General features: G+C 36.1%; 1 protein-coding gene across 3 annotated transcripts in view; it reads left to right on the top strand.

The window, feature by feature from the left end:
- The window catches only part of LOC100500774 (forkhead transcription factor N2/3), a 64,634-nt gene that overhangs the window by 28,133 nt on the left and 22,588 nt on the right, over positions 1-13,913 (top strand). For all 3 annotated transcript variants that reach the window (XM_041612366.1, XM_041612364.1, XM_041612365.1), the window contains exons 3-4: positions 1,744-1,895; positions 5,432-5,487. In XM_041612366.1, coding sequence (XP_041468300.1) covers positions 1,744-1,895; positions 5,432-5,487 — 208 coding nt within the window. The remainder of the gene's footprint in view (positions 1-1,743; positions 1,896-5,431; positions 5,488-13,913) is intronic.

Here is a 13,913-nt window from a genome sequence, read left to right as displayed (position 1 = left end):
CCCTCCCCTCTTTTTCTATCACACCATCTATTTTCCTTCCTCTCTTTCCTCTTTGTTTCACCCTCTCCCTTCCTCCTTTTCTCTGTTCCTCTGTATCTTCGGTTTTGATCCTTTCATTCACCCATCATTCCTATTGCAAAAAGAGAAAGATAATGACCAATTGCAGAATATGTCTTTATGAAATTTGAAAATCTTTTTTGTTAGCATGAAGATAAAGAATCAGAGATAACGGAACTTCTACCACAGTACTTTAGATGGTAATTCTGCAAATGAATATGATATTCCTGAATATCCATACATCAGAATATATTTTTTTATAAAAAAAATTGAAGGAAAAATCTGCAGTGAACATTAATACAACCTTGTCAACTTGCCAATGATTGGGTTAAGGTATTTGGTTACAATACAAACAGGACTGAATCATATGTTACAGATGCATTACAATGCAGTTATCATATTGAGCAACATTAGGTGGGAAAAAAGAGCAAAAAAAATTGTAAAAAAAGGGGGAAGGTGTGATTTTATTATGAGGTACAATGCTGCTCCGATGTGAGAGAATCTCCCAAAATGAGAATGCTATTCATGGGACTCTCCATCGTTCTACATCAGACGTGTGAAGCCGTCAAGGGGTACACAAACGCACGTCGGTTCAAAGCGAGAACTTGGTGCGAAGATCAATACGGGTATTTGCAAGAGATGGAATGAGTGGGAAGAGAGGGGATACTAACGGAATGGGAGGCTAGGATGTAGGCTAATGCAATGTGAGAATTTAATAATGGATTGTAGACTGAGCTTGAGTAAAGTATAAAACCTATGAATAATATTAGGATTTAATAACAATCCATTATGCCTAAATATTTCTGGTCATCTGATGGTAATTTCAATCATATTAACTCTTATAGTATCATAAGAAAAATAAAAATACCTAATTTGCAAGAGCACATGGTACAAGACAAGATTTATTGTGCCAGTGCATTGTGGGTAATGCATCCAAGATATGCACCAAACATACCATAAATATCACCATTGCATGCGGTCACATATCATATTTCCTCCATAAAGTGACACATCTTGAGTAGGGTATGTACTGAGCCAAAAATACATCTTCTTGGCAGGAATTCCATCACACCGTGAATCACGGGCCAGGCATTCGGAAACATTTTGTTGTTGATGTTGAGTTCTCTCTTTGTCTTTCGTCATGAGCCCCGTTGGTTATTCATTGATTTGTTGGTTTGAATTATGTTGTTTCACTTGAATAATTTGAGATTATAATCTGCCACGAGTGATGAATTGTGGAAGGAGATGATTGAGTGGGCCTATTCCATTATGAGCAATGAATGCTTGCAGTCACCACCTCTCACACTGCTCGGTTTCAGAGTATCATGAAGACAGAGAGATAAGACGTGCAGGGAAAGGAGTCATCGGTACCCACAGACCCCCCCTCCCCCCCACCCCATGACCTCTAATCAAGATTTACTAATATTTATTTTATGTCCCCTCTCCAGAATTCTGTCTAAAAGAACGCAATCCAATAAAAAGTATAACAAATATGAAGGAAAAATTGAAGTGGAATACTTTATCCTCAAATAGCTGTTATTTTTATTGGTATTTTGAATCACAAATGGATGATGCGAAGGGCTTATGATTAATCTACAATATAAAGATGTATACCTTCATTCTAATGTCTGTATCATGACCTTAACTCAATAGTTTTTCCCATTATTTCCCTCTTTCTCTATCTAGTCATTAGGTAAAGGTTCATTATGGTGTGTGGATCCCGACTATAGGCCCAACCTTCTTCAGGCTCTGAGAAAGACACCGTACCATCCTTACCATCATGTCCTGCCGTACTCGCCCTATGGTTTCTCAGGAGGACCCCTCTCCAACATCTCAAGGTATCTAGAGTTTTTCTTACCTTCATGTTCATACCCCCTCTGAACCCTTAACCACCTCTCCAACCCCCTTCTCCTCCCCTACCCCTTAACCCCCTCCCTAATACCTTACCATCTGTATCATCATGTCCTGCCGTACTCGCCCTATGGTTTCTCAGGAGGAACACTTTCCAACATCTCAAGGTATCTAGAGTTGTTCTTACCCCCCCCCCCCGGACAGAACTAAGCAAGGGCTTAGGGAAAATAGCACCCCCAACCAAAAAATATACCGGGATTTTATTCTGCCGGTAACTGAGTGTTCTAATGTTTTTATGCTTCTAGTTTGCTTCCATTTTTTCTTTAGCCCATCAATTCCTTAATGAAAATAATGTAAAATATTGTTCCTTGACCTGAAATAACGAAAGTCTGGAACTTACCAAATGATCTCTTCCATTGACACAATCTGCACCCCTCCTCCAAAATGTTAAACAGTTAAAAGAACCAATGAAAAGAAGAAAAAAATGAGCAAAGTTTGATGAAAATGAAAGACAAACTGACTGAGAGATCTTGTTTGGACAAATTTGTTGTGTGTGCGAGAGTGTTTGCGCTGCACTTCAGTGCAAGTCTTTGAATTCCCCATCAGAACACTTGCCTTATTCAAATTTTCAAGGAGTCGCCAAAGAGAAATGCAAAGTTTATCACTCCTCCTAGACATCTTTTCATCTCCCGCCTCTGATACACGATAAGAAGGCCTATATGTTGTAAAAAAAATCAACCTACATTTGATAAATGTATATGTTGTAAAAAAAAGTCACCCTACATATGTTGTAAAAAAAAGTCAACCTACATTTGATAAATGTTGTCTGAATGGTGCAAATATTGATTCCCAGCATGCAAGGTCAATTATGTTCTTCATTATTTGAATAGATGTAGCTTTATCACATTTCAAAATTTTATAATCCTATCTTCTAATTTATTAAAGCGTGGGTGAAAACCCTTTCTTGGGATATTTAACTGTATGTACACAAAGAATATAATCCAATGGAGTTAGATATCATAAATTTTTAGTACTTCAAAAAGTCTTTAACTTCCTTGGTTAAATTTGGCTCTAACGATTCCTTGAATCATAATAAATTTTGACGAGTATATTACGTGGAGATATCTCCGTATGTTTCATTTTATTCCCATTTGGTTATAAAGGAATAATTTATGAATCCAGTTTAGATGGGGGCCTTTTGTCTGGATTTGGGAATCTTGATTTTAACTCCTTTTATGGGACATAAAATGATTTTAATGATGCAAGATGAATAAATATAGAGAATACAAATTTTTCAATGGGTACAAATGAAAATGGGTTTTAGTAAAGTTTAATCAAATCACATCAAATCTCTCTATATCTTCCTCCCAAAGTATGCCAGCATTCTTCGCAGGCTGTCATTGTGCAAACATAGCCACATTTCCGCACACCATATTTGCAAGTATGCATTTTGGTGTGAATTTGAATTTGCTTAAGGTGTCAAAGTCAATGGAGTATGGACATCAGAACATTAAGAGGAAGCGACCTGCATGTCAAACATTTGTTATCATGGTTGAATAAATGTGTGTGAACGTTCAAATAAGAATGCAAAATGCAAGAAAAGGTAAACTTTTGTCCAATGCCCCACCCATCTACTAACTTTCAAAGTTGCCAGTGATTTTATACCATCTTGAGTACAGAAAAAAAAGCTCCTGGTACTTTCTGATGGAAATTCTTCCCAGGTCAGAAAATGCCAGATATTTCTCCAGTATGAATATATATATATATATTTGTTTTGTCTTTCTGTGATTTGATAAATAAACTTAGTGACCAGAAATAGGGAGAAGTCTGCAGATTTTTTTTAATTTCTTATTTTTATGTCAATGAGTTTTCTTAAAAGTTTTTTTATGTGAAAGACAAGAGGGGTTGACTATCCTTCCCATTTTACCATTTACTAAAATACCCATGTAAGAACTCAGAACCGATACTGTGAAGTCAAATTCCAAAAAAATGAATTGAAAAATAGTATGATTAAACAAAAACATATAAAGAAAAGAATCAGACTATGATAATTGGGTTAAACGAGGGATGACTTTTCAATCATTATCCTCTTATGCGGATTTGGATATCTGCTAACCGGAGAGAAATTTTCTGACAATGAATGGTCAAGGCGATAATGTGTAAATATTGACCAGTCTGTTCTTGTGGTTGGTCAATGGTCTGAACACTAATTACCTGATCAACTCAAGGACTCGTAAGTGCATCAGTGTATGGCGTGACCGTGGGTGCATATATGCATATGTATAGAAAAACAGAATAAGTGAAATGTACAGAGCATAGTGAGATCAGAAGTACTGTTTATAAGAATATCTCTTATTTTATAAACTAATTAAGGAGTTTATAGAGAGTCCATTTTTGCATATTTCCTCATGGCACATGTGAAGCGTCTCTTGCATTCATGCTTCCATATGCAATGTGAATCTGTTCTTAGAAATAAAAAGTCGAGTATAAATGTGTCCTTTATATTATTGGCCATCATAACTGATAGTTGTGAATCAGAGAAAACATACATTTCAAACAAACTTCTAGTTCAACTAATCAAAGGGATTTTATTAGATTTGAAGTTTAAGAAGATATTTTTCTTTCCCATTTTGTAATGGAGATTGTACCTGTAAAATGAAAAGGTTGTGTTTTTTTTCTGGATGAATGTTTCCTTAAAAAAACAAAACAATATTTTTACGAGTTGCTGACATGATTATTTTTACAAGTTCCCGAAATTGTGGTTCCAACTATTCAGTTGAATGTTACAATGGATGTTCTACATGATATGGAAAGGGCCTTTACAAACCAAACCAAAAAAAAGGCGTCCAGTCACGAAAAGCTGTCAACTGTCATAAAGGAATCACCTGACTTTGATTAATGTATTCCCAGGGTGCAGTTTGCAGAATCCCCAAAAGTGGAATTATTTGATCAGATTTCAGAGGGCGCAGGGATTTTCGGGTAGCATGATCCCTGCCCTCTGTAAGTGAACCATAGATATTGCATTGATCCCTACTTGAAATATTTCTCAGAGGTAAAGAAAAAAAAAGGTGTTCTGAAGAATATTGAGATGGATGTAGGGGGAATGGCAAGATATGAGAGCTGTTAAACATCTAGGGTCCTTTTTCATCTTGAGGATTTATAATGATCTGTTGGGATTTTATGAATTGTTTATTGTCAATTGTCAAATTATTTACAATCCTATTGCTTTGTTTACTGATGGTTATGATAGTTGTTTGCAAGTGAGGCAAAGGTACTCTCCACTATCTGAAAGGTAAGTTATTAGTATTTTCTCTCTAATTTCCCTGTTTATATTCACTTTCTTGTGGCCATCTGGATGAGAATTATATTCATAGTACAATCTCTTTATAATATTTGTGTAGATATCTAGGCATGGATTGATTCCAGAATGTCTTTCTTACCGCGTCTATGCTAGTTTGGGTTTATTGTAAGTCAAATGTCTTATTGACGTCTCTGTTTTCTCTCTTCTATTCCCTTTTAACAGCAATCAAAACAGGCTTTCTACAGTTCTCTCAGCTTACAATGGAGTTCCCATTCCAGGTTAGTCATTTATTCATGCTGTGTTAGTCATTTATTAACTTAGTCATTTATTCATTCATGAAGTCTAATGAATATTCTGTGGATTTGGTAATGGCATATAGGCCTGCATTCCTTTTTAATGGGAGGTACTTATGATCCATTTGGGACTTTGTATGGCAGCGTGGGTTTCCGAATTATCCTGCTCTTTTGGATCCCGCAAATAATTATGTTTCCAAAGGCTGTAAGTGCTGCATGATTTGTGAGCTGTTCAGGGGTCCATTTGCAGAAAGATTTGTATTTAAATGCATCTGAAAAAAAATAAATCGCAAGTCTCCAATGCACGCATTTTATTGGTTGAAAGTCACGATGCGTTTGATCGTATCTCTTTCTGCAACGGATCCCTTGGATGCTAAATCAGATTCTCAATTTTAATTCCCGTCACCTCAAGTTGAATATTACTTGTGAAGTAGATTTTGATAACTGTTATAACAAGCGCCAGACTGCAAGAGATTTTAAACTTTTCGAAAAATTTGATTGGCAAAAATAGGAAATTCACTCCCACTGTGTTAAAACAGGACAAATTGGGTGTATTTCATTCAGAAAAATGAAGTACATGACTAGTTATTCCAAAGCTAGGCTTTACTTACAAAAAGCCTTTTGAAAATGGTTCCCATATCAAAGTAAGTTCGAAGTCATTTGTAATGAAGACGCAATGAACAGGCTATTACATATTTTCGATCTGGAGATTGCAATACAGAGTCAACAATTGAGCTTATCTTTGAGAAATCATGCTTTACTTGGCATATCATCCCTCTTATTCACAGATGAAGGATAATTTATTTGCAATGCCATGTTAAAACACATTGGCCAAAATGCAAACCGCACGTCCTCTATAACCTTTGACCACATACCAGTTATATAGTAGTAAGCTCTCAAAATGATGTATTATTTCATGAATGCATATAGAAAGCAAAAAAGTAATCAGGCAGTTATGTATGATGATGTTTTTGCTGTTTGAAATCATGAAAGCAAATAGTAATTCAACTAATTTTATTATTGCACCAGGTACCGCGATAACATTTTAAGCAAACCTCTTATCTTTGTTTTGTACATAGCAAGTCACTTGTTTGCTTTTTGAAATAAAGAAATAAAAATGTTGCTCCGGAAATCACTCCTTGAGCTTGGGATCAATGTTGTATCTACTAAATTGAACAAAAATTGTCTTTACCAAGCCATAAATGGCAACGTGTCGAATCTATAAAGCTTACATGTATATATATAAAGCTTTTGATGGCTGCGTACCAAAACTAGAACCGATCTTTAAGTTCTGGATGTGCCTGGTAAATGCATAAAAGAGGAAGGAAAAAGGCACCAGGTTCAGCGCAGTTCAAAAAAGAGAGGCCTGGTCAGGCAATGCAAGCAAAAATATTGTTTCACAGTACTCATTTCCATGGCAACAGCAAAACAAACACTGGCTTTTTAATCATTGCTAGCTCCTCTCCTAATCCATGGCGATGCCCGAAGCCCGTGACCCGAGAGTTGTGGGGTGAATTTGGACAAGATTCTCTACTTTTTCTACTTTCCTCTTTATTTCTTATATATCCCCAATGTATTAGCTGGGTCTGAAGTGGCATAATACTTAATTCTTCTTCCCTCTATACCCCTGTCTAATCCTTGTGTACACTCTGTGAAATTTAATATTTGAAGCATCCCTGGCTGGATTTCCCAAGCGATAGGATGAATAGATAAGGAGTAAGCGTTTTCACTGCTCGAGATCCACCGTTCCCCGCCCGCTCATGGGCAAGGTGTAACAGCAGTGCTGAATCGTCAATCCTGTTTCCTTGTCTGCTAAATCAATCAAATTGATTTGCTCAGTTTCTCGGGTGAGAAGATTGTTAATCCTTTTAAAAAACCTCAAGCCGATTGTGCTGTTAACCCTGTCTCCCCCGCTTGCTTGGCGGGATTCTGCGTTATATGATGCTATAATGCAGCTTCCTCTACGTGTATGCTTGCCTTTAGAGTTTAGAGATAACATCAAAAGCAGAATTAACCAATTCGTAAATTTTATTGCCTATATAGGCCTCATAAACTATCCTGAAAGGGAAATTCCGGAATTCATAGTTTGGGCAAAATAATGCGTGCCAGACTTTGATTGAAACATGCTTAAAAGGTATTTGACAGCACAATTAAGGGAAATAGTATAGTAAATTGGATTGTTTAGTAGGTTCTGAAAATATTTATTTGCAAATTCTGTTCGGGTGTGATACCTTTGTGATATATCAGGGTTGTTTTCATATCTCATTTTCATACTTCATTTCACACCCAATTATGTTAACTGAAATGAAGTAATTGATATGATAATGTACAAAGGTTGAAGAATTTCTGGGGAGAGTTTCAGAAATTGGAAAATACAGTTTTGAAATCGGTTATAGGTTTGATATAAACAGTCACCCCTCAATTTGCCAAAAATTGAATCTGCATATGACGTGGAATGTACCTGTATAATATGTAATATGAGCAATATTCCTATCGACTTGCAGCAGCAATTCACTTCCACCCCCCCCAAAAAAATAAAAAATAAATAAGTAGATCATCACAATAAAAACACTTACATTTCATATGAGAAAATATAAGCAAAACATTTGTGAAAATATAATTATAATATATATGTTTATACTTTCATGAACAAATTAAGTTTACCGACAACCTTCAAACAATTGTCAGCGAAAATCACTGATTGTTTGTCTCTTGAAATGCTCCCTTGACCATTTTTCTCTTGAAACACTCCAAGTTCTGGTTGGTGTCTTTTTCACTCAAGGATGCGAGAATGTTAAATGGACATAGAAGTTCTGATGGTAAATTTTCATAAAGTCGCGAGTGAACTTGCTACAATAATATTTCAAGCAACATTCTGTAACAATAATTGATAGACATTGATTAAAGCTTAGTTCTTCTAGAAAGAGCATTGGAAGTGCAAGAGTCGACATTCATTTATCCATCTGTCTTCTTTAATGCTTGACGTGAGCCTGATAAATGAATTGATTGTAATTTTCTACAGCAAACACCAAGACTGGACATTGATGAATTATAGGGACTAGCTTCTATAGGATCAGACTTTGCGAGATCCCTATTTGCTTACAAAATGGGAAATTGATGAGAATTAATGTCGCTGGAGAGTAAATCATATTTATTTACGATTAGAAACACAAATTGAAGAGCCCTACCAAGGAGTTACCAGCACTACTTTCTCCGGTTATGATCATGATGATGGAAGCATGGAGGATGGTGGATGGCCACAAAACTTGATTCCCCAATTACAGCGATGTACACAAGTGCTTTCCAAGCCCCCAAACATTTAATTCCATTGATTAATCCCAGATTCTTCATTATGATGACAGTATTGGTGAGAAAATCAGGGGGAAAATAAAAATGGCGTAAGAAAAGAAAGCCGGTTTTCCAAAAAAGTGTTATGATAGTAGAGTTTATGATGATTGTCGATTTAGTGCAGTCAAACCTGTCTATTGGGGCCATCCACGGGGAAAAGAAAAGTGGCTCCAGGGGCCTGCAACACAAAGCGTAGCAATGATCGTAGAACAATTCTATGATTGATTGCATTTACCACATTGGACAATCAATTGTGAAAATCAAGCGTAGGATCAATCGCTAACCTTTGTGTTTTGGAACCCTGTAGACCAATGGCCTCTACAGACAGGTTCTACAAGACATATTCCTATCAAATAGGTGACGATTTTGGTGGTGACTAAAGACAGGTTTTCACTAAAAAGTGGTGACCACTGAAGAAGGGCTTGACTGTTATACTTGGCTTGCAAACTTTTTATTTTGATTTCAAGAATGAAATAGTAAAAACACCTTTGAAAAAGGATTTTAATAATTTTATATTTATGAACCAAGAATGATTATAAAGATGTCGGAGATTAATCAGGAGATTAATCCTGGGTGTGGCTGCTGTGGCAGCATGGGGTAGACCTATCGGTCACTCGGGTAAATTAACTGTCGGTATACCTCGGTGCGCTTATTACTATCATATTCATTGAAGCAGTAAATGATGGCCATAAGCGCTTCAGATTTGAGGCTACGAGACTTGATTTGATGAGCGGAATATTACATTGGTGACTTTTTAAGAGAAAGCGGTTCAACAGTAATATGAAAAGAATACAAAAGCATTTTGAGATGAAGTGTATCTGATGTAATACTTATGAAAATTGAATTATGGATGAATGCTTTTTGTCGTATAGGCTCTACACTACAAAACAGGGTTTCACCACAGGAAGGCATTTCAGAAGCTGTTTATATTTATGAAAAATAAAGGGGTAATTGGGATAAATGCCTTTATGTACTTTCAAAATAGTTATTTTATTAAACAAAATGCAGAAGGAAAATCGGATAACTGAATAGATGGATGGAAAGGAATAAATCTTGTGGCAAAGATGGGAAATAAGGAAACAGATAGGGCCTATAGGCAGTAATGGTGCTGACCCATCTGGGCAGGGCACATAAAGTGCAGAGATATTTATGCTGTTGAAGTAAATCAATAAATAATGCAATTATTTCTGGGCTCTAAAGAACTGCTCTGGTTGTTAGGATGGTCACAGAGGACATCCAATTAGAGGAACTTACAATAAAGCTTTTATGCCCCCTCATTCTGCAGGGTATTCATGGTAAGTGCCTTAGAAAACATATTCCAAATTGTAAACAAAACATGGAAGCATCCCCCAATGTGTATGAATAAGCATTTGCCCTTGAAACCACCATTTTCTAAACCTCAGTTTTGATTAAGAGATATAATGTAGGATACTGGTTTAATTTTCATGGGATATATTGTGCTGATGTAGACTGCTGGACCATGTCTATCTGACGCCAGTTGTTTTAGCTGCTAGTCGACTTTCTTCTCTCATTGCCAATGGCTAGTTGCATATATATGTGTATATTCCTTAATCTGTAGTTTTCATTTGATGATTGCTTATATGAGGAGGGATTGATACATCTTCTGTCTACATGGAATTGAGTGGCTGTCAGAAACGGTTTTAGTCAAAGAAAGTCTTTGAAAATTAAGGTCATCGTGTATTCACCCTGCTGCTTTGGGAGAGAGCTTACGATGCATTTTGTCTTTTAGCTTAGAGGACATAGACCCTTCCTTGAAGATAAAGATTTGTTTAATTCTACTCTGTCGTGTGAGTAGTACAAGTAACTGAAAGTCGAGTACGACTTGTGCATTTTTGACAAATCTTTTCCATTGAATTTAGGAAAGGGGAAGGCGTGAGTGTAACTGACTTATAATCATGATTTTTTTTTCATTTTGTTGCAGAAATGATGAAAGAAAGTCAAATATAATTTCTTGACATGCATCTTACTAGCGCATTTACAGAAAAAGGACGGGTATACTTCCTATAGGCCAACACTTGTTATTTAGTGTTGTTAGGAGTCCATTATTTGCACCCTTGCCAAGTGAGTTGAGGTTTATATAACTTTGGTCACTTGGTTGAAGTATAGATTGACAACGAAAAAGAATACACCCACCAGAAAACCAAAAGTTCAGTGGCCAAGTTTTTCTAGGCCACTTATGGCTACCTTGGGAGTTTGCCCCTTTGATCCCAAGTTGTTGTCCGTTACCATAGCAATGCCATACTAATTCTGGCTCAGTTGGTGATGGTTCCTGTGAGTGGTCAACAGGATTTAATTGGATTCGAGTCTGGAAAAAAGTTTCAAGTTTTAACAGTGTTGAACCCTCCGTCTTATGTATTGAGCGAAAGTCTCTTGTGTGTAGTAATGGTATTAGCCTGCATCCGGACCTTTAGTCCCATATGGTCATAGATGTGTAAGCTGCAGGCCCTATTTAAAAAAAGAAAAAGAAACTATCCCAGGCCTATTGAGATCCCTTTTCAGCTTTATCATAGGAAAATTGACCAGAGATTTTCAATGATAAATCAATTTTTCCTTCAAGCCTGTATGAATTCATTTATCAGTTTATTGTTAGATAATTACTGTTTGTTAAAATGATTGCTATTATTCGAATACTCTTCTGTCTTTCTGTAGGCTTCATATAACCTTATCAAAAGACAAGTGCTATTTTTCAGACCTGTCTCGTCTACATCCCGCATGATTTATGTTCATAATAGATCAATTTAGATACACAATAATCTAGTGGATAAAAAGAAAACCACACCCTATTGTGCCACATTGAAACCACACCACACCTAAACTATTATTATGGAACCATTTTGAAAACCGATTTATATTCATAGTAAAACATCAGTGTCTTTAAGATAATAATAATAATTGGATCTGTAACAAGAATAGAAAATGAATGATAGGATTGTTGCTGTTGCACGACAGGCTTCAAAGTTCATTCCACTACAAATAATTGTTGTCATTATTAAAGTGCATGTCCATCTACATTTTGTTGACGATTTTCTTAAATAAGTGTAAACTTGTAATAAAGTTTTATGCAGAGTGCAAAAATTTTACAATGTATTTCCAAGGTGAAAAAAAATGTAAAGAGTGAAATAGTAAATATTATATGCAAGATTTGTAAGTTAATACATGCACCAAAATAATGCTTGACATTCTTTGGCTCAGTATTTCTCCGCCCCCCCCAAAAAAAAAAAATATATATATATATAAAAAGAAAAAAAATCTCAATTACTTTGACTAAAGAATGGCAGAAGTCATAAAATTTGCCCTTTCATGTAGTACTTTTTTATATTGTTTAGACTACTTGATTCTCATTTCTTAGATTAGTATCTTTAATTTTACAGACACAATGAAACTGGGCTCATCAAAATTCTTCCTTGTCATTTATCTCTTATGTGTGATTGATGATTATGAGATTTCAGTTTTTTCAGCCCAAGTTCTAAACTTCCAAAAAAAAGTGCATCATGCTTCAAAAAGTTTTTTTTTTTCACTACCATAATCTAATCAGCTGCACATCATCTTGACTTTGCTTCATACATTTAAATTTTTGCTCATCTGATCTTCATTTTTTATTAATATATATCAATTAAATATGTTGTTCTTTCATTTTGGTATGGATTCCCTTGCCATTGGGGTTATGGTGATCATGGTCTTGTTAAATAAAGGGTCCCTTTTGCAAGTTGATGAAATATTCTATTTTATCCCAAACTTTCTGAAAAAACCGGAAATGGATTCTTTTCAAGGGGCATCAATACTAAATGTCAGTGACCCCCATGCATGTCATTATTTTCTTTGTGTTGAGTTGCATCAAAAGCAAGCCATCAAATGGACTGCAGAATATACCAAATTGCCTGTACTCTTTTGATCGTATGATCACTTTGGAGTTGCTTCTTTTGCTTCAGGCTTCTTTCGTTGTGCTGTTCAGGCTTGTCACTCCCTTCAAAATGCAATCCATCATCTATTCTGCACAGATCACGGCACGCTTTAATGTCTCCCAGAATCCTTTCCATGTGGTTGTCGCAGCACGAAAGATGCTTCGGCTGAACTCTGCTCGGCCGTACGCTATCAGAACTCACGAGAATTGCTGCATGAATGGTTTTAAAATGGACGTAATAGCAGGAGAAAAGGGGAGATAACGCATCACCAAAGTTCATAACAGAATTCAGAACAGGGATCCCGACATATTTGATGCAGCCTTATGCAGGGAGGCATGAAGGAGTAAGACGAGAACGGAGCATGATCAAGAGTCAAGCTGGGTGCCACTTAATGAAAATCTCGCCAAGTACTCTATGATATATGACCCGGTATCGCCGTGTCCTTTTTGAGCCTTAATACGGCGCATTTTAAATTTTTGACGGGATATGAATGAGGGGGATATGCTAAATTTGGAAAGAGGGGAGAAAGAATCTTGGGCACCATTTGAAATTTGATAGCACCACTGAAAAATTCATGCAGGAAGACTTGTGCTCAACGAGAGTGGTGGAAGCTTGCAATTTTTTCATGCAAGGCCCAAACGTCTTTTGGCTTGAAAAAAAGAAAGAGAGAGGTAGAAAGCGAAAGAAGAATTGCCCCGGCCCTCTATTTATTCAGCTGCTCCCACAAGCATGTTCTTATCTGCAAACATTGCTGTTGATCCAAACCGAAATGTACAATTGCTACAATTAAACAATTCTTAATTTATCGTTCAGTAGGTAATAAATTGATTGTATGTGTAAAGCTTTGAGTGCTAAAGGCAAAGGTCTTAGCGACAGGAAGTTGAATTAACAATTGGGGGAAAAACAGGAAAGGTATTGAATGATTGGATTTTTCCCAATGCGAATCAGATATGCAGTTTATTAGTGTACTTTTTTGTGGCTGATAAATAGTGGTAAATTACATTGTATATGTCGAATTATGTTCACCACAAAATGCCTAGGAAAAATAATGCAAATCATTTTTTAATAGAAATAAGATATTCATCTTCCTATTCATATCTGCTATTAATAGTAACTTATATTCCACTTTATGAACACCAT

Source organism: Lytechinus variegatus, chromosome 7 (genome assembly GCF_018143015.1).
Source record: "Lytechinus variegatus isolate NC3 chromosome 7, Lvar_3.0, whole genome shotgun sequence".
Lineage (NCBI taxonomy): Eukaryota > Metazoa > Echinodermata > Echinoidea > Temnopleuroida > Toxopneustidae > Lytechinus > Lytechinus variegatus.
The sequence above is the reverse complement of the archived record's forward strand: the minus strand, read 5'-3'. Positions and strand labels throughout refer to the sequence as shown.